Source organism: Myodes glareolus, chromosome 2 (assembly GCF_982192425.1).
Source record: "Myodes glareolus chromosome 2, mMyoGla1.1, whole genome shotgun sequence".
Classification (NCBI taxonomy): domain Eukaryota; kingdom Metazoa; phylum Chordata; class Mammalia; order Rodentia; family Cricetidae; genus Myodes; species Myodes glareolus.
The window spans coordinates 59,155,032-59,182,960 of NC_142027.1; the positions used below are offsets into that span (position 1 = coordinate 59,155,032).

At 37.6% G+C, this 27,929-nt stretch overlaps 1 protein-coding gene and 1 long non-coding RNA gene across 4 annotated transcripts in view; one reads left to right on the plus strand and one right to left on the minus strand.

The window, feature by feature from the left end:
- Cblb (Cbl proto-oncogene B) overlaps positions 1 to 27,929 on the plus strand; it is a 183,224-nt gene that overhangs the window by 104,663 nt on the left and 50,632 nt on the right. For all 3 annotated transcript variants that reach the window (XM_048454293.3, XM_048454296.3, XM_085685539.2), the window contains exons 6-10: positions 1,539 to 1,660; positions 5,112 to 5,249; positions 8,290 to 8,377; positions 10,898 to 11,029; positions 22,267 to 22,470. In XM_048454293.3, coding sequence (XP_048310250.3) covers positions 1,539 to 1,660; positions 5,112 to 5,249; positions 8,290 to 8,377; positions 10,898 to 11,029; positions 22,267 to 22,470 — 684 coding nt within the window. The remainder of the gene's footprint in view (positions 1 to 1,538; positions 1,661 to 5,111; positions 5,250 to 8,289; positions 8,378 to 10,897; positions 11,030 to 22,266; positions 22,471 to 27,929) is intronic.
- LOC125413113 (uncharacterized) lies at positions 13,664 to 14,209 on the minus strand. The gene is made up of 2 exons (XR_007235832.3): positions 14,124 to 14,209; positions 13,664 to 14,010 (listed from the first exon to the last, which is right to left on the minus strand). It is a non-coding gene; the product is annotated as an uncharacterized LOC125413113 (long non-coding RNA).

The following is a 27,929-nucleotide window of genomic DNA, read 5'->3' on the forward strand; positions in this document are numbered from 1 at the left end:
GCAAAGCAATGCAAGGAGAACCAAAATGTCAGCACGGCAGTAATTTCTCTGTTGCCTTTTGACATGTGCTGATGTTTTTCCCAAGGACTATTTTATGCAATTTCAGTCAAGCCTTAAGAAGAAAATTAAAAACATGCCATAGTTTTCAAGTGCAGAGCCGGCGTCTGTATTGCTGGGGTGCTCCAGCTTCCTTTCTAACCCAATTAGATGTGTCACTGTGATTAGGAAATTCTCTAAAGACTTTTCTTGTTAAGTCACAAAGGATAAAAAGCTCTTTAGTACTAAATCGTTCTTTCTTGTTATCCTCATTGCAAAGGACACCTGGTCCTTGCCGAATTCTTCCTTATATATTTGAAGCTTGCTTCACAATGAAGAGCAAGAACAAGTTTCAAAACAAATGAAAGCCCGAACTCTCCTTCAGTAATCAAGTCTCAGATGCTGGTTTCAGCAGCTTGAAGTTGGTGACTTGAAACACCTCCTTTTCTTTTTTTTTTTTTTTTTTTTTTTTTTTCCCCACATAGATGATTTGAGTGAAGAATCTGGCAGAACAGATGGAGTATGCTGCCAATTCTTTGGAATAAATGTAGCTTCAGTCTTGAAAGTATTGCAGGGGTGATTCATCCACACCCTGCAGCAAAGTTGCCTGTTACTTGCTGCCTTTTTTCTCGTGCCACCATACCTGGAGAGACACCTAATTAGATTAAGAGAGATTGATATGAAACACATGTTTTTGTGAAAAGTCTTCTTCTCTCTGAACCTGTTTTCAAACCATAGACCTTTCCCAGGTTCATAACAGAGCTGGATAAAGCAAGTGTGGGGGCAGGAGCCTGTTACCCTCAAAAGACCCGCCCCCTCTAAAGCAGCCCTGCACACATGTAATTATCGCAGCTTGATTACTATGTATCTGATGGTGCTTGAGTGACTGGGATGCAGGCCTGAGCCGCACAGGAGTGCTCCTTGGCCTAACTTGACTTGTGGTTATTGTGTAACCTTTTCCACAACACTTAACTTTAGTAACGTGGTTTCCTATTTTATGAGGCATCTGAGCAAGGAGCAGCCATGCACAAAACAGATGGGGAAGATGAGGACTCTGTCAGGAGATAACAGCTCTAAGTAGGAGGGCCTAAAAGGGCCTCCTTGAGGAAGGGGTGGATATTCAGGTGGGGCTACAGGAAAATCATAGTGACAGCAGTGAGTACAGAAAGGCACTTGGGGATCAAAGCCTAAGACCAGTTGCTCCCATATTCCATTTGGTAGTGATCATAAATTCTCTGTTGGGAATATACTCTGTGAGGAGCACCTTGTTTTCCTTTCGTCCTCTCTATTTCTAAGAAACTTTTTTTTTTGCTTAAACACATTTATGTAAAACAAAATAACCTATTGCCCGTTTTTGCTGTTATTTATCAAGATTGACCCAAGGCTCATATACCATATTTACTTAAAAATATAGAAGAGACTTTTCTTTCTCTAAATGTGCGAAACAATGTCATTGGTGTGTATTTTTTTGGTAATCCCTTTCCATTTATTTATGTGTTTAGCCCTGGGGCTCTATTTTACGGAATTGGAATTTCTTAGCTGTGACACATCCAGGGTACATGGCATTTCTCACTTACGATGAAGTTAAAGCACGGCTGCAGAAATACAGCGCCAAGCCTGGAAGGTAAGACTCTAGCAATAATACTCGGTGTTATGCTTAAAGAGAAAGCTCCTTGCAGGTCCACTCTTATGAAAATTGGCCATAGCCTTAAAGGGCAAGGTGGCATGGGAAAGCTGGCAGACTAAACGGGTGCATTTCGATTGAATCCTTAAATTGGTATATTGACTTTTAGCGTTGTTGTTAACTAGAACGTGATGTTAATAAATTTAAGGATTATGTAATGCTTGCTTTTCCTTCTCAACTTTGTGTGGGATATTTTCATATTAGTTGTGTTATGTACACAGTATTCCACTTTAAACTGATGTACACTGAACTGATTTAAACTGATTGAACATTCAAATATTGTGTTGAAGATAAAATTAAGTAATTTAGTTTTCTGTGCAATATTTTATGACATTTGAATAGTTTCAGGTAACTTCTATGATGAAATGTAGAATAGTGTATAAATACATATAAATATGCATAAAAGACTAGAAATCTTTCTCTCCCCTGCTCAGTGTATGTTCCTGTGTGTGGCATCTAGACGTGTGCTAGGCACACAGTAAGCCTTTGGGCAATGACATCTAAACCACAGCAGGCAAAGTCCTAGATACAATGTCAGTGGCATTAGAGACCTGCTCTGGAAGTGTTTAATTTTAATAACTATGTCACTGTATCATTAGGCTGTTCCAGTTTGTAGGAGAATTTTGTTTGTCTTTACTTAAGTGTCCCTTTTCAACTAACATGGACTTAAATTGACAAAGAAGAGTTGTGCTTGCTTGTCCTTTAATACAGTCATCTTAAGTCAGACCAAGAAGTTTAGTTTCTTTTCTGATAATGAAAATGCTCATGTTTTTTAAACATTTAACATGGCATCTTCAAAGGAACCTAGTGGCACAAAAACAATTAGGTTCTATTGAAGACCTCGCTGTAGGGAGGTAACTATTCTGACCCAGAGCCATGGTCAGGTAATTTGTGTATCACTCAAAGTTTAGATGAAACATTTTGCTTCATCCAAGGTTCACTCCTCGTAATAATCCATAGATAGTAATTGTCGTGTGTGAGGTGGGATTTGGATGCTTGAAATCTGTTTAGAAAAGCTCCTTAAGAACAGATGATTACTTGCTTTGTGAAATGTCAGTCTGACTGCCCTTTCTCTTAGAAATACGTAAAACATTGAAGTCCACTCCATGGAAATTTGAGTGCCTTTAGTAGTGCTTGACCTGGATCACAACCAATCAAACACTTGCTGCCTTCCTTGAAAGAATATTTACCCAGCATGCGTAAGGTCCCAGGTGTGGTTCCCAGCACCCCTCCACAGAATTGAAAGAATTAATATCTTCAATGACTTTTAGGCTCAAGAATGACTTTGAATCATGAGCCACCCTGTGAAAACGAAACAGATTTATCTGATTGCGATAATCATGCCTTTTTGGAGAGCCAGGTGCTAAAGGAGAAAGTGTGTGTTTACTTTTTCTTAAGGGAGCAGCACTAGCTACCCACAGGAGGCTCAGCAGCAAAGAATTTAAAACTGGGGAACAAACAGAATGGAAGCAAAAATTTCCTACGAGGACTAAATCATTCTCAGTAGCCATGTGTGGCTCTCATAAGTTGTTAATAACAGCACATTTTCTATGGAGGGCTTGAACATCCTCTGTAATGACTGATATCAGGAATACCATCCAAAGACAGAGGAAAAGAAAATAGGTTTATTAAAACTGGACAAATTTACAAATAGGCAAGACACATAGATAAGTAATTACTTATAAAACATCAACCATCCAATTTTGGAATTATATGCTTCAATTTAATATCAAATTCTACATATTTTCTCAAATACATAGTGTCCACAGTCTCTGAGATTTCTATATTTTATTCTTTATTTGAAAACATTATATAAATTTTTGAGTAAGATATTTTGGAAAGATTTATTTACTGAGTGTGTATGTATACGGACCATGTGTAATCAGGTAATCCTAGAGGCCAGAGAGGGCACCATCTATCCAGGGACTGGAGTTACGGGTTGTATAAAACCACTTGGTGTGTGTGCTGAGAAAGAAGACCAAGTCCTTTTGCAAGAAGGACATTTGCTAATCTCCTTGACTTTTGAGTTACTTCTTCTGCCACTTATATACATTGGTTTTGTTTTGTTTTGTTTTTCAAGACAGGGTTTCTCTACTATTTCAAATAATATTCAATAATTAATTATCATTTGGAAGAACACATATACAGTTCTTAATGTAACAAGTGATCTTCCAAATGATAGTTACTGAATATTATTTGAAACAGTTTTCCTAATATAACCATTAGTCTGAAATGACTAGAAATATTTTTCTGATTCTGATTAATAATATCAATAATTTAAAGGTGAATACTCTATATTTAGGGTCTCTTAGGGGAATACGTTGAGACTAATTGGAAAGTATCCTTTTTGACAGCTCTTTTCACAATCCCTCCTTTTTTTAAAGCCTGGTTTTCTTGACAAATGAACTGCCACTCTTTCACTAAGCATAGGAGGTTACTAAATCGAGTGACAAACCATCCTGTGTGCTGGAATATAGCTCCTGAAGTTTTTTAGTGTACTCTATTTATCAAATATTAAAACATGAGAAACTTTTCTTACTTTCCCCCTTATGGTTATGCATTCATGTAACAACTTAATATCCAGTGGACTTTAGATAACTTATTTTTTCCCTGATTAATGGACTGCCTGCACAATCCAGCTAGTAACATCATGATTGCAAAATTGAATGGCATACACTCCTATAAAGGGGGATAATGTACTGAGATGAATAAGTGAATGGTGATGAATTTAAAGCCCTGTCAGTATTTCCTTTTATTTTGAATTAATGTAGGAGATTTATCACTCATTGAATGGCCAGTGTATAAATTACGTTGACTGCCTATGGAAAAAATTATTTGATTGACAGGTTGGGTAGCAGTTATAAATTTATCAAATTTGTAATTGATACAGTTCAACTCTTTTGAGATTTGTTTAAAGATGAATTATGAAATGCTTGCAAGGAAACATTAAATAGGTCTGTGACCAAATTTTAATGCCTAAATGGTAAAGAAATATATTGAAATCCTGGTTCCATTTCTGTGGTTGATAAATTAATTATTTAGCTGTTTGCTTCCTTTTCTCCTTCTCCATCGATGATTTATGTCACAGCTGCGTCATAGCAGCCACATTCCCATACATCCCTAAGGATTGGGGTAATAAATCTCTTGGTAGTTTCCAGCCTCATTTATTTTCAATAGAACTCTGGAGATACTTAAATGAACAAGAATTATTATCAGTGTTTCTTTCACAGATTGATACCAGCAAGGCCCAGTGGAGTTAGACTGGGGGAAAGGATAGAAATTTCTGTCAGGAATTCTAAATGATTCTACTCAAGACAACAGATTAACACATTGCTTAGTAGTTGGTATGCCTTTGGAGTGTGAGTGAAGATATCTTTATCGTGTTTCGTAGCTACATTTTCCGGTTAAGCTGCACTCGGCTGGGACAGTGGGCCATTGGCTATGTGACTGGGGACGGCAATATCCTGCAGACCATACCTCATAACAAGCCCTTATTCCAAGCCCTGATTGACGGTAGCAGGGAAGGCTTGTAAGTATGAGACACTTTGTTCAACTTGTTCTGCCTAGGCAGGGAGCAGAGAGTGAGGCTAATGATCTCGTAGTTTGTGGTTAACCTCAAGCCTAAGGCATAGATGTCCTTTCATTCTTGCTACTCATGCCCAAGCTGTCATTTTATGGCACCCTAATTATATGGAGTAGACACATTTCAGCATTAAACATGCTGAAACATAAAGGAACTTTTAACATATGTGTATACTATTAATATATTAATATATATGTATATTACTAACTTAAAATAATTCATTGCTATTATTTCACATAAAATGAAATCGAGCATTACATTTTGTTCTGAATACTTGACTTTTTTTCTCCTTTTTAATCTTCTACCTGTTCACTTGTATGTCTTTTATTCACCTTTATAATGAATCCAAATTTCAGAGTTATATGCCAATGCTAAACTCATTTCTTGCCAAGTTGTTGCTTATTAAACTTTTAATATAACTAAGTTTTCCTCCTAGAATGTCCCCAGCCCGAAAGTTTGGCTAACCGGTCGGTACCCTTGATTCCTATGAGTTTTGGTCACCTCCTGTTGTCTTTGCCCTCCTGTATTCTCAGTGTCCCTCCCCCACTCCACCCGTTCTTTAGCTCTTCCCCTTGTTCAGCAACACAGGTTCATGTGACCCAGCTTGCAGGAAGGTGAAAGGCTGTGTTGAAGCCTGGCAGGAGATAGTGGAGAGCAAATGATTTAGATGCTGCCTTTTCTACAGGAATCACTAAACAGCAAAAATGAGCAGGGTGGAGAAGGGAAGGAAGAAGACCGTTTTCAAAAATTGAAGCAAGAAGTAGATGTTAACTATGTGAAGAGGATCAATTCTTTCATTGCTGTGTGGTTGTCTTCTGTTTGTCCTCATGTGTTTGTCCTCCTCTCCTTTAAACTCACTTTGCAGTCCCAGCTGGCCTGTAACTCTCCATCTACCTGCCTCGGTCTCTGGAGCTCTTCAATTACAAGAATCCAAGCATGCATCTTCCTGCCCCATAAAGAATGTATTACTGTTATTTTTAAGGATACACAGATTTAAGAAAGCAATTCTATGGGAAATGTATGCCAAGTTGTGGTATCATGTGTGCCTTTCTCTTTTTATCTTCAGATAGCATATATTTGCTGTTCTTTCATGTTTGACTTCTATCACATTAAAGATTTCCATGTGAACCTGTTGGTTCTCCATGATATAGACTTTTTTACACTTACAAGGAAGGTAGAAGTTGGCAAAACTATGCTTGGATCAGTGTGAGTGGTTTTTGTTTTTGTTTTGTTTGTCCATTTGTTATGGTTTTTGTTTTTCTATTTTATGCCTTTTAATTTTTTCAAAAGTCAAGCAAAAAGAAATGAGTAAGTAGCAATTAGGAATATTTCCTGAAGAATAACAAACCCTCTAAACTCCTAGGCAAATTAACTTTTAATATGAATGCACATATACACACTCATACTCACTCAGACATATCGGCAAATCAATTGGCTGGTTGAATCTAACTACTACAGTAGATTAGGACAAAGTAAAAATACTATTAATATGGGAGGATTTTCTTGAACCAAGGGATGGCATCTGGTCTACTTATCATCGAGGCTGGGTGTGTTTCCTTTCAGTTGAACCAGTCCTGTGTGGCATAGAGGGCAGGTGTATGTTGATAATGGGCCAAGATGCCATTTTTCCTGGCTGACATGGTCAGTAGTTTATAGGGCATTCTGAATGTGCTGAGAACCAAAACACTGAGGTGCCATTCGTGGGTTAGGTAGACCCTTGTAAGCTTTCTCTGGATCTTCATTTTCATCTCTGTAATTTTCCAAGTTGGACTTCTAGAATTTTTATGTAGTTTGATGATTTCAGTATTTCGTAGCAATACTTTTAATAGCCATTTTGTGATATAAGAAAGAAGGTACCCACTTTTGCTTATTTTCCAAGTTTAATATTTGTAAGGTTTAGCTGCCCAAATCCATTCCCTTTCCTTCCTAAGTCAAAGGAAGCTCCACCTGATATGCCTGGGACTGTGTGAGAATATTGAGTCACACAGTTCTAGTTGTCAAAGAATTCTTGCTGTCCTATACTCCTAGTGTCTACCTAGCATAGCTTTCCAGTTTTGCGTACATTAGTATTTCTAGGTATTTCATTTGAAAATGAATGCTTTTATTATATTATCAAAAATATTTTACAGACTTTTTTTATTAAAATAGTCACTACTATCTTTAAATTTTTATTAAGCTTTATAATATAGAAAAATATTCAACAGAACTAATCATGGAATTTATTCACTTTTATTGAACTAATTATACCAGCAATAATATTACAGTCGTATTTTACTAAAAATTACGTTTAGTGACAATAAATTTGATTTTCAGTATATTTTCGAATAACTATTAAGCACTGTTTTGAACATTGCAAGAAGATTTCTTATTTTAACTTTAGCTCAAAATTCTAGTCTGAGAAGAAATCCTTGTATATGAATGTCTCTGTGTGTGATTTTACTGAACTCACTGAAATATGGGATTATGGTATTTTCTGGGTTTTATAACATGCATGTTTTACAGTGTGCATATCTGGGCACTGGTGTTCATATAGCAGAGTGGAAAGATTTGGAGAGAAAAACAGAGACTGTGGAAAGACCACCGAGGAAGAGCTTAACTACTTAGGACATAGTTATGACTTCATTCTGTTTTTTTTTTTCTCTTCATGTGATTTTCAACATGACATTAATATGATACATATGATGCTTCCAAGAAAGTAAACAATCATCTGCAGGTAGAAATATAGTTGAGTAGTTTTAGAATGGGATATAGATCACCACTGAATAGCTTTTTAACTTCATGAGGAATATAACTAACAGATTTTAATTGAAAATGATTATATATTGGACTAGTTTATATTATGCATTTCATATGCTTAAAACAGTGCAAGAATATGTTGTTGATTCACAAAAAATTAAAACATGAGTCTAATCATAGAAGAACCTGATTAGAATTATTGCAATAAAACCTTATATATTTAAAATGATAAAATTTTGTTTAAATTCAGTTATCTTTATCCTGATGGACGAAGTTATAACCCTGATTTAACCGGATTATGTGAACCTACACCTCATGATCATATAAAAGTGACACAGGTAAGAATATTTTTGAAAATATAACTAATACATATCTATACTAACTCTGAAATATATGTGAACTTCTACCTATTTGTGTTCAAAAACACACTCAAATGATAATGTCAGAATGCTGAGAGTTCAAAGAAATTTTATGATATATGTTAGATGAAACTTTTTATTGTTAATGGTAATACTTGCAGTTTTATTGGTTCCTATCTAGAAATAGATAAATCAGATGTGGCAAAGATGTAAGGAGAAAACCTTAATTAAAACAAAAAGGATAAGAAATGATGAGTTTTGTGTTAAGGTTTTTAAAGCTAAATGAGAACCGAGGAACACTTAAAATCATAATACATTTTTATAAATCTACTTTGACAGTCTCATGAACTCTGAGTGAGAACTTGGAAAACTCTTTATGTACTTTTCAGTGAAGACAAAAATCTAAATGAAAACATCTTTTGGCAATAAACACCATGTGTTACCACTTTCCTGGTGGAGGATCTGCCCACCAGAGTGTTCTCTGTGCTGCTTCCCACAAAGCAACAGACCACAAAATCCTAACATGTTTAGTAGTGGATGAACTCACCCACAGCTGCTCACAATGGCTCTGTGCAGTGAGCAGCAAGAGGGCAGGAACCCTGCGTGTTCTCTGAACTTCTGCCCCTATACAAATCTCAATTGATTCAGAACTTAGGTGTATAATGTTTCACCTTTAAAACTTTCATTGTATAAAGTCCACTTTTTTAAAACAAGCCACTATATAGGAATGTGAGTGTGTATTCCCAAAGTTGCAAAACTAGAAACATGGTTAACTTAGCAATTATTGAAGCATTGAAGAGAACATGAAGGGAGACTTAAACATGATCTTTCTGAAGACTCAGAAACTTTTTAATAATATTTTTAATATAAAGTATTTTTATAATCTTTCATAATTTAAATATGATCACACATTGGTAAACAGTAAGGGCCGAAAATGTTTTTTGGTTTCAATACTCTTGCTATGCTGAAGTGGGAGGGATACCCATTATGTACATGTGCTCTCATGGAAGGCATTTAGAATTTAGTATATGAGTACCATTCTCAGCTTTGTGTAGTGGTTTGAGAGTTTATTTCCTAATATGTATAATGGGATAATATGACAAATTGTTCTTCTTTCTGAGTCCATGTTTTAAAAATAATGTAGGGGCTGAGAATGTACCTCAATTGACAAAACACCCTCCGAACAGGTGTGAGCTCCTTATTTTGAACCCCAGCACTACCAAAAAAAAAAAAAAATCAATGACAATATCCATAAATTTTCAAGAATAGCATGATCCCTAAAGTTTCGCATAAAATGGCATTGTACTGCAATAAATTCCTTACCTGTGACTTGAGCATTTTATATTTGTAGCATTTATATTTTATACTTGGACAGTCATAGATGACCTCAGCACTTTTCCAGTAGGGCAGGGTTCTCAGCCATTTATAATTTATTTTGGATTGTTTTGGTAATGATTCTTTTCCACTTTGTTTCATCTTCTTGCTCTTGCCTTTATGTTACTAAGTCTCACGTGCCTGACAAATACCATAACAGATGAGATTTGTATGTATCTGTGCATGTGTTTGTATGTGTGTGATGTCTGTGCACAAATTGAACATTGCAATGTTGTTAGTAGTCACAGAGTAAGCATTGCCATTTATTTCTTCTATTCATGCATATTTCATGGGCATTCACTTCACTAAAACATGACATAACTTTTTACAAACTTTATTTTTCCTTTCTTTGCCGCTCTTATAAACAGCTTTTGAAGATAACTTTCTCTTTTACGTTCACTAGCCTGTCTTTTCTTCATCCAGCAGAGATTGTCAGGATTTATTCATTGAGGCTCCCTCTTCCAAACATCTAAGCTTGTCTCAGCCAGTTTTTAATTGTGAATATAGTTACTTCCCATTTACTTTGAATTTGGAGATTTAATCTTGAATTTGAGGAAAAGAACTGAAGCTCACTGTGACTCAAGTCTGTTTCTCTTTACTCCATGCTATCCTCATTCTTGTAGGCTACAGAAAGAGTGGCCACGCGACAAATAAACATTGCTTGCCTTTCAAGTTAAGATGTCTAAGAAATGAAATGTAGTGTCCAGACAACACTTTTTCAATTTGGACTTGAAGTGAAATGAGTGTATGACATTTACAAAAAACAAGCGAAAAAGACCAAGTCATTTATATTGCCATTCTAAAACTGTAGATGTTGTCTTTAGAATCCCTGTGGCTGTTGAAACAAGTTTGTTCTTAAAGTAATGGAGTAAAACATTAAATAACCTAAAGTGTGGGTGGGTGTGTATTTATATAAAATTAATGCCAAGATCTCAAATGTTTTAAAAATTGATTTTTTAGACCAAATTATGAATATCAACTTAAAATGTGTCCTTAAAAGGTAGCCTAATTCTGACATATTCAAGTGTGGGAAACTGAAGTAATTCATTGTAATTGAGGAAATTTGATGTTAATAATACTTCATGCACAAAAACTGTTAACATCGGCCCCTTTTCCCTATTCCAGGAACAGTATGAACTGTACTGTGAAATGGGCTCCACTTTCCAGCTCTGTAAGATCTGCGCAGAGAATGACAAGGACGTCAAGATTGAGCCTTGTGGACATCTGATGTGCACCTCGTGCCTTACCGCGTGGCAGGTACCATGCAGCTGCAGTGTCCTTCTGTCACCCCGCTCACACTTCCCCTAGGATCCCAGGCTTAACGATTCAGGAAGTAATACTTAGAACTGTTTTATCTAAAATAGTAATATATATCTATATATATATCTATCTATATATATGAAATTGATAATTTTGCTATGTTTTGTGATTTTATAATGTATGTAACTTAAGTTTCTTTTGGTCGTAAGTGGTTTCGCTTCTGTCATATAGTTAATTTCATGATGACACACATATTAATTTACCAAATGAGTCCATTTAATCTACCTCATATTGTGCTCTTAGAAAGATTTTGGAGCAGAATGAATTACAGTAGATAAGTCTTATGCTATTGCTGTCAATCAGATCTCTTTTCTCTTGAGATACTGTGCATGACTCATGTCTGTGATAGCTGCTTTGCGAGACCAAAACTGGGCAACTGAGAACCATGTCCCTGGATCAGTTTCTAACCAATTATCAGAAACTTAGAAAGAGTAACTTCCTTCTTGTTTGTAGTTAGGCAGTCACTAAATACAAAATGATTTGATGTTTTAGAATAAGGCCATGAGAAAGCTGTTTTCCCCTGATGATTCTTTCATAGATCTTTAACTGCTGCAAAGTTGGGGATTTAAAATGGGTCTTTTAACCAAATTCCAGTTTTAACTATTTGAGAGATTATTTTGATCAGGTCATCTTGCAATTTGCTATTTAATATAGCCCTGTTAAAACTAGCAGTATGTTGATGTAATTTGACAAGCAAAAATTTTAGTTTTTAAACCTTGGCCTTCACTCTTTGGTCTTCTCTTTCCAATCTTGAACTTCTGGTGTAAGGGAAGATGGGTCAAGGGGTTCATGAAATGAGACAAGCTGCCTCAGAGGGCAATGGCACCGACTGAACTTATGGACTGATGACAAAATATAATACCTTTCACAATTACATAGTTTTAAAAGGGACCTGCTCTCCCTGAAGAGACTTTGAAAACAGGAAAGAAAAGAGGAAGAAGAAGAGATAAAATACAGTTGATTCAGGTTTTCATAGCCCTCTGTGAGCTCATGGGCATCATTGTCACCTCAGGAAATTTATACAGCATCTCCATGCATCTCTCCCTCTGCATGCTTTTGAGTTATATGTTGCTTTAAGTTTTCTCGATATCCTTGCCTTTATTTCTTGCATCCTATTCATTTTGATGCTGAATCCGCACAGCACAGGGAGTTGGCTGGCAGAAGGAAGGGACTTGATGTGGCATCATCAAGAATCAATCCAGCAGATGGGCACTTGGTGGCTGTTTACGTAGCTACACTCACTCTGTACACTTAGCAGTAATCAGTTTTGATGTGCTGATGGAAGTCAGATCCATCCAGCTGCACCTTGGCCTTTGCAGATGAACTGATCCAAAGTGCTATTGATCTTTCACCTCCCCGTGGGACGCCTGTGGAGGAGAGTTTAGAACTTTTCACCTGTGACCCACTCAGTTTCTCGGGATGAGTACTGAACTAAGAAGAGGCAAAGTTATGTTCCTTCCCATTCTGTAACAACTTAGGCACTCAGTCTAGTAATAATGCCTCTCCCGTGTTCCTAAAAGACAATAAAAGCGTTATTTACTTATCTTTAAATGGAATGTATAAATTTATGCTAGTGCACACTGGGCCCTCCCTCTCTGCCTCTGTTGGTGCTGTGTGTTCCAGCTGGTTTTCTCTGGGCTCCAGTCTTCAAATGTGCGGTACACCAGGTTATGCATGATGGGAATTCATGTGTTTGACCTACTGATGTGCTTTCTATGGGGGAGGAAGGTGGGTAGGTGGGTGAAGCGATTGCTTAATGCACTTCACAAGTGCCAGTTACATTGTAACACAAGGTGGGTTTTGGAAAGTATGCCTGAGTGTAACAGGAGAAACAGTGTGTTTATTCTATAGACTTCTTACAGGACAGCTGATAGTTATTTTTCAGTCTGTCATGTAAAAGAGCATATGATTCTTTCCAGCTTCTTCTATATTGTTACTGATCTGCCCTTCGCATCACAATAATTTTTCTGTATACTATGAAACGTTCTTCAAACGGAATATATACTTCCTCTTTCTGGCTGAAAGTCAGTACCCAGATGGCTTGCATATGTTTTTATATTGATATTAGTGACCTTATGTCGATATGGCCAGTAGTACTTATAAATTATTAGCCTCTGCTGCTTCTCCTTTTAATGCTTGCATACTTCTCAGTTTTGCTTTTAGAAATTGAGGAAGTGCACACATAACCAAGCACTGCAAACAGGGTTGGGGAAATTAGTAGAAGATACATGAAAAAGTAATAATAAATTAGTAGCTTATTAAGTAAAGTTTTAAAAAATAAGTATTTCAAACTTGTTCATGAAAATAATTTGAGTCCCATTAAATGACTCTTGTGCTGCTGGGCTGTGGTGGCACACAGCTGCAATCCCAGCAGTTGGGAGGCACAGACAGGTGGATCTCTGTGAGTTCCAGGCCAGCCCGGTCTACAAGAGCTAGTTCCAAGACAGGCTCCAAAGCTACAGAGAAACCACACCTCAAAAAAAAAAGAAAAGAAAAAAAAATCCACTTATACCATCAGTGAGTACTGTTACCCTATACTGGTTGTTGGATTTTGCATATAGACTAAGGAAAAATGGGCACAATTTTTATTTCAATATAAATTTGAAATGTCAAAAAATATGTTTCAATAAGTATTCTGCTTTAATTTGTATGACTGTCTATGAGTTCTCCCCAGTTATATTGTAAACGTTTCCAGGTATGCCCGTATACCATCTAGAACACGGGTCGTTGATGTTAGGATCCTACACATGGGTGCTGTGTTGTTTTCACTTAGCTGCTGTGAAGGGAAGCAGGAGGGCGTGAGGTTGTTGTGACTGGACAGTGCTGGAGGTCATCTGCACAGCCTCCTGGAGCGCTTGTTCTGGACAGTTCTTCCCAACAAGATGGTGATCCTACAGAGATCTTTGCCTGCTTTCCTTCTGAGAAGGAGATTTAAAACTTATTGCCTTGGATCCATGTGCAGTAGCCCGTGAACTTCATTATTTCCCTCTGCTCCCGGCACAGACAGCCCCGAGACCTGGCTTCTCCTTACCATGTTCTCACAAGAATTATTTGCCACGCTGTCTGACACCCTTTTCCTTGTTCTTAAATAGCTTGTCATTAGGACAAGGCTTAAAATTCCTAAAGTGATAGTCTAGAATTCCTGTGTCCAGGGGATTTAGAACATTCCTTTTGTTCTGTAATGTATTGTCAAACCTGGGATCTAAAGGCACAGATTTAGCGGGGAGATTTCTGAGTGTTGGAACTTTTGCTGAAGGGCACGTTGTGACAGATGTCTCTGTATTTATACTTTGCTTGTTCCAAAGTGATATAGTATAGAAAATTTTTTCCTCTTTTTCCTTTAAAGCTGTTGGTTTTATTTCATGGTATTGTCCAATTTTACTGTCAGAGAAAAAGTTAGGCTTTTAAGGTAAATCATGAACAGCAAAAAGCTACTCTTGTGGTTACCCAATAATAATACCCTTTGATCGAAGCAAACCTGGACACTTCAGCGTTCCTTCCCAATGTCTTCAAGTCTCCTCTTCCTCCTTCTCCTTCGCTAGCACTTGAGCAGCTGATGTCTCTATACCAACTTCCGAGCTGAAAGAAAGTTCAGCCCTTGTTTCTGCTTTAAAATTGCTCCTGAAAATTTTGTACATGGGATTGCTGCTAATAATTACCTGAAACAAGTATCTGCTTTTCCTGCAATTTTAGTTATGGGCATCATGGAGTTTCCTCTTACTTTACAGTGCTTTGACTGGGTGTGCTGATATGAAAATGGTTTTAGAGAAATGCCTGCTTGCCAAGAAGTTAGTATGAATCAGTCAGCGTCCTGCAGGCAACACTGAACCTGAACAGTAAATCCTAATATGTTCAAGAAAGTGCATTTTTAGCTAAAATTGTCTTTCATTCGATGCCCTGTTTTGGTTTAATTGAAGTTCATCAGAGACTTAAATTTAATGTAATTAGCAGCATAGCTAAGAGAGGCACAGTAGTGGTAGCTGTTGAGACTGTCAGTGGTTACTCTTGGATTGCGATTATAATGGCCTATTTGTCATGCCCCCAAAGAGGTGTCAGATGTTTGTTTTTCTATTTTCATTTGCTGAAACCATCTGTGTTATGTAATAAATTGAATAACCATGGACAAGTCTGCCAGAATACCAAAGAAGTTAAACAATCAGCTCTCCAGGGTCTTTGGAGCAGCAGGACCCTGGGTGCGTCCTCGCTGTTCCTCCCTCAGTCACTAGAGCTTGCAGACAGACGCCCCTCTCACTTTCCATGTCAGTAATATCCTAAGGAAACGTTTATCCTCACGGTCCTGAGGGGCACATCTCCCTGTGTGCACAGTCTACAAAGCATGCAGCTGGTCCCCACATAGAGTGCAAATAAAGAATTGTGCTGCTGTTTTTACAGAGTCTGTTAAGTGGCTTCTGGGCTTTTAAGTGGCAGAGACAGCAAACTGAGTTTATCTCTCCCAAATAAAAATGATTATCTCTGTCTATTCTAGACAGCTGTATTTTAAATTGCTGACAAAAAATTTAATTTCATTAAAAGAAAAATGAACTTCTCCTGTGATTTTTCCCCTGTATTTCTCTTCAGACAGTTTTGAAGGAAAGACTTTGCAGTGTCCAAAATGATAATTAAGAGAAGAGTGAATGCATACAAATCTGTGAGTGTGGCTTTAATAAAATGTGATCAAGAGAGCATTGTGGGGAGAGTTGAGAATGGAGCTCACTGGTTATATCTTATTAAGAAATGGATATTTTCTGATTTCTTTTAAAAATAATATTCAAATTTCTACCCTTACTGATCTATTTTAACAAAAAAGTAAAAAGAAAGAAAGGGAGAAAGAAAAAGATATTTGCATTTAAGAGCATTTAAAATGGCTACTTCAAACTTTTGCTTCTGTTGATTCTTTTCTTGAGTAAGTGTGGTTGTGGTACAAGGAAGAGGGCCTTCTCTTTCCTGGAGGAGGACTAAAGGAGCTGCTCTCGAGAAATGACCAGAAATTGAGCTACATGAGTGGAGTAGACATGGCTAGGCTTGCCCAGGCCTGGGAGAGGGGACAGGAGAAGAGCAGAGGACCCTCTGAAGAGTCTGACCCCAGCTCTCACCTTCCTGGTGCCTGCTGAGGACACCAGTCCGGCAGACCAGAGAGCTTCCTGGCCAGTCGTCTTAGTTCCGCCTCCCATTTTGTCACAGAAGTGCTGGGATTACTTTTCTGCCAGTTGTCTGCATCAAACTGTGTCTGTTCCAGGCCTGCAGACTTGAAGGGAAGTGCCTTTATCTGCTGAATTCTCTCACACACTCCAGGGACAATAGAATCCGTAAAATAAAAAGAGGTGCTTGAGTCTGAGTCTACCGACTAAATGATGGACCTCTTACTAGGTATCTGAATCACAACAGAAATGGACACTTCGGAAGCATTAGTAGTCGACTCCAACACTCTGATGGGAACCGTTCTTTTTTAAGATTTCCTTTTGTCTTATGGTATAAGTGCTCTGCCTGCCTGCATTGACATCTATCTACTGTAGCTGTGACTGCTGCCCCTGGAGGCCAGAAAAGGACACTGGATCACCGAGAACTAGAGTTACATCAGGTGTGAGCCACCTTGTGAGTCTTAGATACTGAGCCCTGGTCCTCTGCAAGAGCAACAAGGTCTCTTAACCTTAGCGCCATCGCATGAGCCTTTCTAGTTTTGATTGTTTGAAAGTTGGTAGCATTGAGAAAAATGTCTGCTGATCATCAACTCTGGAGCCGTGGGGATGATGCTCTAGATCAATGGTTCTCAACTTCCCTAGGGCCGTAGCCCTTTAATACAGTTTCTCATGTTGCGGTGTCCTCCAAGCAAAAAATTATATTCATTGCTACTTCCTAACTACAATTTTGCTACCGTTATTAATTATAATTTAAATATGTGATATGTAGGCCATCTGCCATGTGATTCCCCGTAGGTTGAGAACCACTGCTCTGAATGTAAGCAGCAGACTTGATGATGAAAAGCTCTTACTGTCATGCCATGGATTGCAGAGATGAGCTATCCATTCTCCTGTGAAGAAACCGTATGTTTAAACAGCGTAGCCATTGACTATCATAGCTTCTCTTATTTTGAAACTTACAGTTTGAGCATAACAGTTTAACAACGTTTTCATCAATAAATGACCAGAAACTCGTACAATTGATTCATTACTATATTGTAGTAAAGTCTTAGGATATAAAGATTGGGCTGCTGAAACAGTACTCCTTGCCTTCATTCTCTGCGCAGTCTTGCTTAACTACGTGTGGCTTTCATCAAACTATGAAAACCCTTAATTTTCTTACTGGGGAAATTAGAATGAGACTTTGACTATATAGGAGAACAAATGAGATATTATCATATAAATGGGTTCATAACAGTGCTTCAGTAAGTATCATTTAACAGACATCCTGTTGGGGGACTACACCCACATCCCTTCTTTCTAGTTATGGTTGTACAGCATCACACCAATGATTCTGCATTGGTATTAAAATCATGTTCATCTCTGGTAAACATGGGAATTTCTCCAGAATTAAGTTCTGTTTCAGATGCTGCTATGTTCCCTCAGTCCTCACAGCTGCTTAGTTTTGAAGGTATTTTTATTTGCAAGGGGAATTTATTTGTACAGTACTTTGTTAAGCTTTAAACTAGTTAACCTCACTTAATAGTCATTATGACCAAATGATACCTTTTCAATGGTGGGTTATCTCATTATACCTTCTAATAAGAGGTGGCTAACTGTCCGCTGTATGGTGATGATAGAAGCCCAGTAATGATACTCTAATTTAGAATGCCTTGGAGCATGTTGTGATTTACTGTACAATTCTTGAGATCTTCTACATCAAAGCTGTGAGAGTCTAAGTCACCAGAGCCTTTCCCCATCCGTAATAAAATAATAAAGGTCTCCCTCACATTGGAGCACTGAATCTTCACTTATGTAATCTGTAAAGTGATTGTTAAATTCTTTGAAATATGAAAATGTTTAATAATGACTTGACCTACTCTTTAGTCTGTATATCTTTATATAATTATTTCACATAACTTTCACTAATAATAACATCCATGGTAAATTCAAAATGCTTAAATTATAGGAAGATGATATGAATTATAGTAACAGGATAAACACACATTCACTTAGACACATGGGAACAATATGGGATGTGTTCCAGTGTGGGATTTATGAGTACTCGTGTGTCCTGGGGCCTTCCGTAGACACTGTACATGTGAGCAGAAAGGAAGTGCCTGACTGCCGCCTGGTAGGTGTCTTGGTTGGAAAGTGTTTGCCACACATGGATGAGGACCTGAGTTTGGCTTCCTAGCATCCCTATAGCTTGGCTCAAATCTGTAGGGGACGGATCAGGTACAGGAGGATTCTAGGACTTGTCAACTAGGAACTTTACCAAAATGGTGAGCTCCAGGCTTACTGAGAGACTCTGTGTCAAAAACTATGGTGAAAACAAATAAAGGAAGGCAGCCAACATGGACCTCTGGGTTGCATCCACCCAGCCCTGGGAACACACACACATCTACCATCATCTATAGAAAGTGTTGACTGCTAGTCAAAGTGTTTCTCTAATAATTCTGAAAGCAAATAAATTGTAAGTATAATCTTAGAAGATGTTTGGGTCATAGTGTGTATCTGAGCAATATGTACATAGTACACACCACACAATGATACAGGCAGAAGTTGGTACTTGGGCTCTTATGTAGAGTGTGTATGATAAAACAGATCGGATTTTTACATTAATTTTTCTGCATTTTCTACCATTGTGAATTCATTGTGATGTTACTTAAAGTTATGCTATGTATACATAGCATATTATGATAACTCCTAGTGTTAATGGCTGGTATATAAATCTGAGATAATGTATATTACATAGGTAATGTTCAGGTAGCTGTAGGATTCACTGGTAACTTCCCTGACCTTTGGTTCTGAAATATTTCTACATTGGGGAAGTGAAAGCTACTGAGTCAATTAGAATAAAAGGAATCTTACATACTTCCTCTTAACATTCACAAATTGTGAACATGTTAAGGACTAAGAGCAGAATTATATATTGTTCTTTCTTCTCCAATAACATATGTTCTTTGATCATGACTTAAGTATATGTTGACAGGAACATTATTTTAATTATTGATGTGCAATCCTGATGACTTATATGTCTCTTCTAGACATTCTTCATCTGCATTCAATCAACCATGTGACAGAAACTAGGGCAGAGTAACCAAAGTGGCATTTGAAAATTTATGGTTCTGTCTCATTTACATATGACAGTAGTTAAGGAAAAAGAGTGATGGGTGAAGTTATACAGAGTAAGTACTGCAGTCAGTGGGAACTGTTTGCCAATCAAATGGGTAGTCAGTGCAGCTGTTTCCATTTAACATCCATGAAATGTGCATATGGTCAGGTTTAAGATTCTTCTCTGCTTACATTATCAGTAAATTTGTCTTACCGTCAATAGGTCAAACTGATCAGAAAATGTCTCTTGAGATATCTATTCTCATATTTGCTAATCTTACACACATTAGTAATTTTCATAACATTAACCTGCCAGGTAAGAAGATTGGAGCAAGAACTTAGGACCTTGTTTAGAGGAACCATATCCAGTCTTTCTCCTGTGTTACCAGGATGTTTTTCCTCTCAATACCTCCTCTTTCTAATGTAAAGTCAGTCAGTCTTAAGAGAAAAAGAGGTGTAAATTTAAATTATTATAGCCAGAGCTACATGGAGATTGACCTGGCAAAAAGAGTGCAATTAAAAGTATTCCAGCCTCCAGGCCCTGCCCTAGCACACGATATGGCTTTGCGATTCAATTTGAACGAATTTAATGACAACAGTTGAACTTATGTCTCTAAATGATTTGTTGTATTTTGTTATCCATTAAGATATGTATGGACAGATTATATAATATGTTGAATGTGCTTCAAAATAATTGACAAGTGGAAGTGTGAAAACATAGAAGAAGCAGATTTGGCAGGAATTAATTGTTGGTCAAGTTTGGCAGTGCATGCATGCATTCATTCTACTCTATAAGTTAATTTTAACTTGCTATAATAATGTTTAAATTGCATTATGAATAAAATATCCACAGAGGTTTCATTCATTTGCCTTGCATTCTTGTTACAGAGAACCTGAGTTTCTTTTCAGCTTACACATGAAGAGCTAGCTTTTTTAAGTGACTCAATTTAATATAGGTCTGTACAGAAATGCCAATAGAGACACACAGTACAGATTTTAACCTTTACAGTAAGATTTCACCTAGGTGATAACTTATTATTGACTGTTGCTTAATGCTAAAGTCCTTTTCTTCAAATTGTACTAGGAAAGTTTAGATTTCTTCAAAGTTTCTCAGCGTTAAGCATATAAAAGTAAGGACATTACTCAAAATGAAAGAATTCAATCTTGTTTTTATCACGTGTGAAATTATGGGTCACAAAAGATTTAAGTTCACCAATTCTGAAAATGAAGATGACTGATATGTGCATTTTCTCTCTCTCTCTCTCTCCCCCCCCTTCTTTCTCCCTCTTCCCTCTCTCTGTTTGTTGTATGTGTGCGCAATTTTGCTAATTCATGTCTAATGATTTACTTTTCCCTGTTTTAAAAATTATGCTCCAGCATATGAATGAGGAACTATTACAGTTTCTTTTCATTCAATGACATTTTTCTTCTTTTTCCTTTTGATAATATACATTGCAAAGAAGGTATTTAGTTAGTTAATACAAGAGAAGTTAAAGGAAATTCCAAGCCAATAGTATCTGCTTCAAAGTAGACATCTGAAGAGGAAGAGTTTTGGGGTTTTTTTGTTGTTTTTTTTTTTCAATACTCTTGAAGCCACATTGTTGAAAGCAGGTGATTTAACCTCCCATAAGCCAAGCAGATAGAATACACTAGGCCTAAATTAATCAGAGAATGACTTCTGTGTATTTGTCCACAAAAGAAAAAAAATGATGCTAATTTGTCCCTTCCGCTGTTTGTCTCATTGATTTTTGACATTTTAAAATGTAGCACTAAATTAAGTGTATAATACAAAAATGCCAGGGTAGTGAATGTCCTTTACCTCCTGTTTCTAGAAGGCAGGGTAGAGAACATCTCATTCAATCCGCTCTGCTCCCAACTGTTAGTGTTTTGTGCTTTAGAGCTTAGTTAGGGACATGAATGTGGGAGGCTGAACAAAACCTCACAAAAGTATTTGTACAAATCCTTTGTAGCCTCTAATTTGAAATCTGGATTGGGAGGTGCTTCAAATCTTACAGTGTCGTATTCTACATGTACAGATCAAGGCAGCGGGCTCTGAGATAGTCAGCTTCCCACTGGCGAATCACAATTCACTGAGATAAATCAATGTCAGGCGTGAAAGCGTTCTTTGGCTTATAGCTTCCGAGGTTCCAGGTTGTGGTTGGTCGGCTTTGCTGCTTTGGGCTGGTGATAAATCGTGTGATGAAGCAAAGCCGTTCACCTCATAGCATTTAAAAGGCAGTGGGGAAGATAGGATGGAGGTGGTATTCTAATAACCCATTTGTGGGTCCTCCTGGGTCTGCCACACCACCTTCACTGTGCCTCATGTCACAGAGGTGAGCACAAGGCAGATTAGCGACTGAGACTTCAGAGTGGGACCCTTTCGGAGGACTTGTATGTGATAGGCCACACTGTTTTCCACAGAGGTGGTTACTTCTCAGTAATATTTTATTTTCCCTACTCATTCTTCATTAATCAAGATTTAACAAGCCCTAGTCAATTTAAGCCTAAATGTTGACCTACAATTAATATGCACAAGATCGTTTCCAAAGAAGACTTCAAATAGGTTGCTTTGGTTGCTGTTTATTACTGCTTTAATCATTTTTAATTTTGCCAAGATGTTCTTTTTATAGAATATTTAATTAGCATTGTTGTTTTGAAGAGGGATATAATTCATTTTTCAGCATCTGAGGACTGTAAAGCCTTGTACATTAGAATTACAAATGCATACTTGTGAAAATTAAGTTAAGTTCCTTTGGAAGAAATTTTGCTCTTTGGTAAATTTAATGCCAAGCCTCGTCATATATTTTGTTGTCTTGCCACCTGTTTTACTCTAGTGCTTCTCAAGACAACTCGTCCCCAGCCATGACCCACAAACTTAGGAAGCATTTTTGAGACTCCCCTGGATTGTTTTGATCCAGTCGGTTTGTTTTCTTTATTTAGGAGTCTGATGGTCAAGGATGCCCCTTCTGTCGCTGTGAAATAAAAGGAACTGAGCCCATCATCGTGGATCCCTTTGATCCCAGAGACGAAGGGTCCAGGTGCTGCAGCATCATTGACCCTTTCAGCATCCCCATGCTTGACTTGGACGACGATGACGATCGAGAGGAGTCCCTGATGATGAACAGACTGGCGAGTGTCCGAAAGGTAAACCAGAACTCATGAATGTAGCTTGCATGCTGTGAGACACTAATAAAGTCGTCTCAAGTAGTCTGTGTGTTTGTGTATTTTGCTAAGAAAGTAGTCTCTGTTTGGCTAAGAAAGCATATTTGATTCAGAACTAAGAATAAAATACAAACGGTATTTCCATTTTTTTTTTAAAAAAATAGGTAGTTCTTATTCCTCATCTAGGAAATTCTATTCAACAGATAGAGATCACTAAGGAAAACCACAACAAAGCAAAAATGCAGAGTTGTGCAGCCCAGTCCCAGTGAATACATCCATAAAACACCCCTGCATGTAAGGCTTAGGGAACAATATGGAATGGAGGCCAGAAAGATTGTAAGAGCCAGAGGACTATGGATTTTCTGTCTCAGAAGCTACACCAATGCGTCTCACCAACGTGACTGCCTAAAGAAGAACTGGACAAGGACAACAATAAACTTGCCCAAAGTGGACAGGGGACAGACCACAAGGTCTCAGTCCTACACGAATAACTACAGGCATCTAAGGAATGCTGTGAGTGGGAGAAATAGTTTTTCCCAGGAAGAGCACACCCGTTGGTTATCCAGTACCAAATGGTCAGCCCTGAACGCATGCACACAACATTTTGCAAACTGAGTATTTTTTTTTAGAAATATGTGTGTGTGTATACATTTGTAAACATATGTGCATCTAACATTTAGTGAGAGAAGAGGCCATGAAATTGAAAAAACAGGAAGCTGTGTTATGGAAAGGTTGGAAGGGAGGAAGGGGAGGATTGCGTGACTATATTATCTCAAAAATAAAAAATAATTTTAAAAACTATTAGCAATATTGACCAACTCATGAAATAATAGATCATGCAGAATCATCTATTAAGGTAGCCACCTGGTTTTAAAACTCATGAGAGGCAGATGAGGACATTCATTTAAAATTAAACACCCAAGAATGAGATAAACAAATGGAAAGAAATGAAGAAAAGGGAGTTATTTGGAAATGGTAAGATACACTTGGTTTACATTTTTGTTAAGTCTAGAAGTATTCAATAGACTTATTTTCTTAACAGAAATGACATCTTGGTGTTCAATTTATTCACATAAAGTTCATCTCAAATTTCAAGAATAAAATTTTTGGATTGCTTGTTAATTTATCAGGGGAACTGAGAGTGGATGCTACTGCCCAATGGTGATTCCTTCATAAAAGAAAAGAATCAGTGTGTCAGTTGAATAATTTAGAAATCAAAAGTGGCAGATGAACTTCTAGAGACCAGAGTGCTCTTTGTGTGGAAATACACATGGAATTCAGGTTACATTGAGAACTTTTATGATGTGGAAGTCACGAGTGGAATTCATCGCTGTGGGAACATCTGTAGGTGCAGGAGCTGTGTGCCTCCTGACTCGTGCAGCCACGACTAATCAGCCGCAGTACTCATCCCTCTGGAATTCAGCTTGACCTCCATGCTTTTCCGGCACAGCCCTAAGGAGAACCATTTGCCACTGAGGTGGGGTGGCGGTCCTGATGGCCACGTCCCATGGTTTACATCGTGCACCTATTGCTATCATAGAAAAGTAATCTGTGCACAGATCAGAGGAGGCTACTTCAATTCTGTGTCAGAGTTTTCTAAAAGAAAACTCGCACGTTTTCTATGTCCCTGAGTTCCATACTGATTTAGACATTTCCTTACCATTTTTACACGGCAGCGTTGGTGTGTGAAGGTGTATTAATACCACCGATTTCACTACTCCCAGGTTCAGCTTTGGGCTGGATGATGATGCTGGTACTTCACACTGTTAGATTTACATACATTTCTTAAGCTAGCTCAGTGACTACTGTAGGTTTCAACTTTCAATGATAACAGCTGTTGAGAATTTTTTAAAATTAAATCATCTCCTTGATCCAAGAGAAAGTTGTTATTCCTCTGTAACTCTAAATGATGAATCAGGAGAAAGAAGTCTTTAGAGACAATCACGACTTGAGTCCCCAGCCAACTAAAACTCTGCCTTTAAGAAGGAGGGGTGACATACCAGCTGTTCTACAGAACAGAACTGGAGCTTCATTAACCAGATGACTTACGCTCCTTCCTATGTTGGCTTCCTCTGGTAAAGCAGGACAGCAGCAGCAGTTTCTTCCATTAACTGTTGAAATGATTCAATGAGATCTTGGATTTCAGACAGGTCACAGGAACCGCACAAGAGCTTGCTATTCTATTGTGCACATTAAATGAAATTAGGAATGCTGTGTACTGAATGTCCCATGACACTCTTGATGATCTGAATTAGTAGAAATCATTGCAGCCTGTGCTTGTAAAAAGAGCTATCCGAGTACGCCAGAGATGATGCTTGCCCTCATCCAGAAGGCATCATTCAGATGCCTGAATCCGAGCTCACTGTTCTGTCAGTCTGGCCTTATCTCAAGCCCTCTGTGAGACTCATTCAAAACTGAGAAGGTGTGAAATGACAGTGAGAATAAAGTAGCATATGCTTGTAACATTGTTTTCATTGACTGATGCATGTGCTGGTAACATTGTCTTCATTGACTGATGCATATGCTTGTAACATTTTCTTTGTTGACTGATGGTACTTTTTTCCCTTGAAGTAACAAATGTGTATATATATTGAATATATATATATGTATATATACATATATACACACACACATATATATAGTGAAATATACTAAGGTGATAATGAAGCACTTACATAATCATGTTGATTTCTATCTCTTTATTTAGGTAAGACCCAAAAATATGTCTTACTTGGCATGTTGCCCCAGGTATGTTATGCAGAATGCATTTAAAGAATGGCTATTGAATGCCTGGGTAACCTGGAATGGCAGCAAATATTCGAGAAGCATGCAGCAGCTCGAGAAGTTCAGATGACCTCTGTGGTAAAGACTTCTAGCTTGGAAAAAGGCATTTCAGCTTCCCTTGAGAATGCTTTTCTTTCAGTGTTCATGTGAGAATTGGGGATGTGGCTCCAAGAGTAATTCTCTTGCAAATTTTGAGTAACTTGCCACTTAGAGAAGGAAAAAACATTAGACTTGTATCAGCTTCACCTGAATTAACTTGACGCTGGGGCCTCCTCGCACAGTGACTCTAGTAACACAAACTGGGAATGGGATAGACAGGTGAGGAACAGGCATGCTCACCACCCTCTGCCATGTTGGAAAATGAGAGATTTTTCAGAGTAATCACCTCTGTTGTTAATTCCACCAAGAGAAGGATTCTCTCGTGCATTATTGGCTTGTGTCCTGTGATGAGTCACAGGACTGTGATGAGTGACAGTGAAGGTCACAGAGACCTTCAGTGTTCTGCTACCCTATGGCAGTTAGATATTTTATAAATGCAATTAAATTAAAGTTACTTGGTTTTAATTTGATGTCATCATTTAATTAAATGTCTTTTATGTCTACTAATCTGCTGCTAATCACTTAAGCAGGTCATGTCTTTTGTATTGTTTCACCAACCTCTGCCCCTTACCTTTCGATGTATCCTAAATTTTGGTATGGATACAAGCATAAATTCTTTATGAGTAATTGGGAAAATATTACTATAAAATCATGTTCTTATTACTGTGTTTATACGTTTTGATACAAACATTGTGCTAAGTTACTATAGAGAACTATGAATTCATAAAACTAGGCTACACTTACTGTTCCTGTCACCCAGACATACTCAGTAGCTATGTAAAGTAAATCAGTAAATGCATGTGCACCTGCTCTCTGAGGCCAGTTACCTGATCAAAGGTTTCTCTTTTATCTCCAATTTAATTTAAGGAATAACTATATTGACAGAACTTTCATAAGGTTTTATGCAGTGATGAGTTAGAGAACAGATCATAAACAAAGACAGATTGCTTTGACACAAAGCCATTATTCATGTATGTTCCTCCTCTGTTTTATAATCTTCATTGTCTCATCGCCTAATCATTTATTTTTAAAGTGCCTCATTTTCCCAACCAAGAGTGGCTGTCAATCATTGTCCGGCAGAATGATTCCATTTTTTATCTTCCGTTTTAGTTACTCATCTTTTTCTCCTTTCATGAACTGACTGATGACTGTCTCGTACAATTGTTCTTTTCTGTCTTAAGCTTGTTGTCTTCATTAAATTGATAATCCTTCCATCATTGCATAGAAAACTGAGCTGTATTTTCCAGTTACCACAGAGATTTCCAACAATTAGTAGTTGTCAGTCATGACATACTGTGCAGTCCTTCATAATTGAGAATACTTAGTAATGATGATGCTTCCAATAAGCAGAGCCCACAATTCTGTAATAACGGTGCATTATTTGCCTTATTAGATGGAAGTTATGATTTAACTGGAAAGTGTTTTAGATTTTGCCCAAAACTATGTCTTTACCTAAATTTCTGAACTGTCAGCTTTCCTAGATAATTGGGTCTCTGTGATATGAGCCCCAGGAAGTAGTCCAGATTTAATGAAAGAGAACGTCACAGCTTCCTCAGTTATCATAGAGATGAAGTCTATTGATATTCAAACATCTTCGTAATATTAGAAAAGATATCAGCAAATTTTTAATACTTTATTAGGAATTATCTTGAAAGAAATGCATTACTTATCAAATATGTAAAGTAACTTAAAAAATTATTGGCTCAGCTTCTGAATAGACCTGAATTAATTCTTGTGACATAAGCATTATTTATGCTACATTGCTTGTCTAGCATGCATTAGGTCCTAGGTTCAATCCTAATGCTAGGAAGATATTAGTTAATGGATGACTATATCAGGAGAAAAATAGCCAAGAATAAGGATTAAAGAAATGTCTTTAATCTTTTAAAACATTTTCATACTGTTTCTTCACTTAAATCTCAGTGTCCCTTAAAAGCCGTGTGTTTTTTACTAACTGCCATACCTCATGGTGATAAAGTGTGGAGAAGGTTATATAATTTCCCTGATCCTCAGGAGAGACATTGGGTGCCCAGCTCTTGGATTTTCACAGTAGATTTGGAAGTTCACATCCCTTAAGTATTTTAGTCCCTGCTGGAGCCATAATGACAAAAACTGGCTACAGAAGTAAAAATCAAAGGGCAAAACAGACCTCAAGAAGGCAAAATAGCACTTTATCTGGATCAATTTCACTTCCTGAGTTCTTCAGAAATATGGAGACATTTTGGTTTCATAATGGTGTGGGGTGTTACTGCTGGCACTGAGTGGACTGGCCAATGGTCCACTGCCCATGAGATGCTCCTGCCTCTTCTGCTGCAATCCACAGGTAGAATTATGAATGATACCAGGCCATCTTCAGACTCAGGTTCCATGTTGGACCTTTAATTTCCTGGCTGTCTTAAAGCTCTCCTTGCAGAGGAGTATCCTTTGCATATTCATAAACAAAGGTATTATCACTTCATCCATCATGTGATATATGTCAGTACAGGTGAGCTCGCAAGCATTGTTGCATGTTGCCCAACAATTATTGGAATATAAAAGAAACGTAGTAGGAAAAGCAA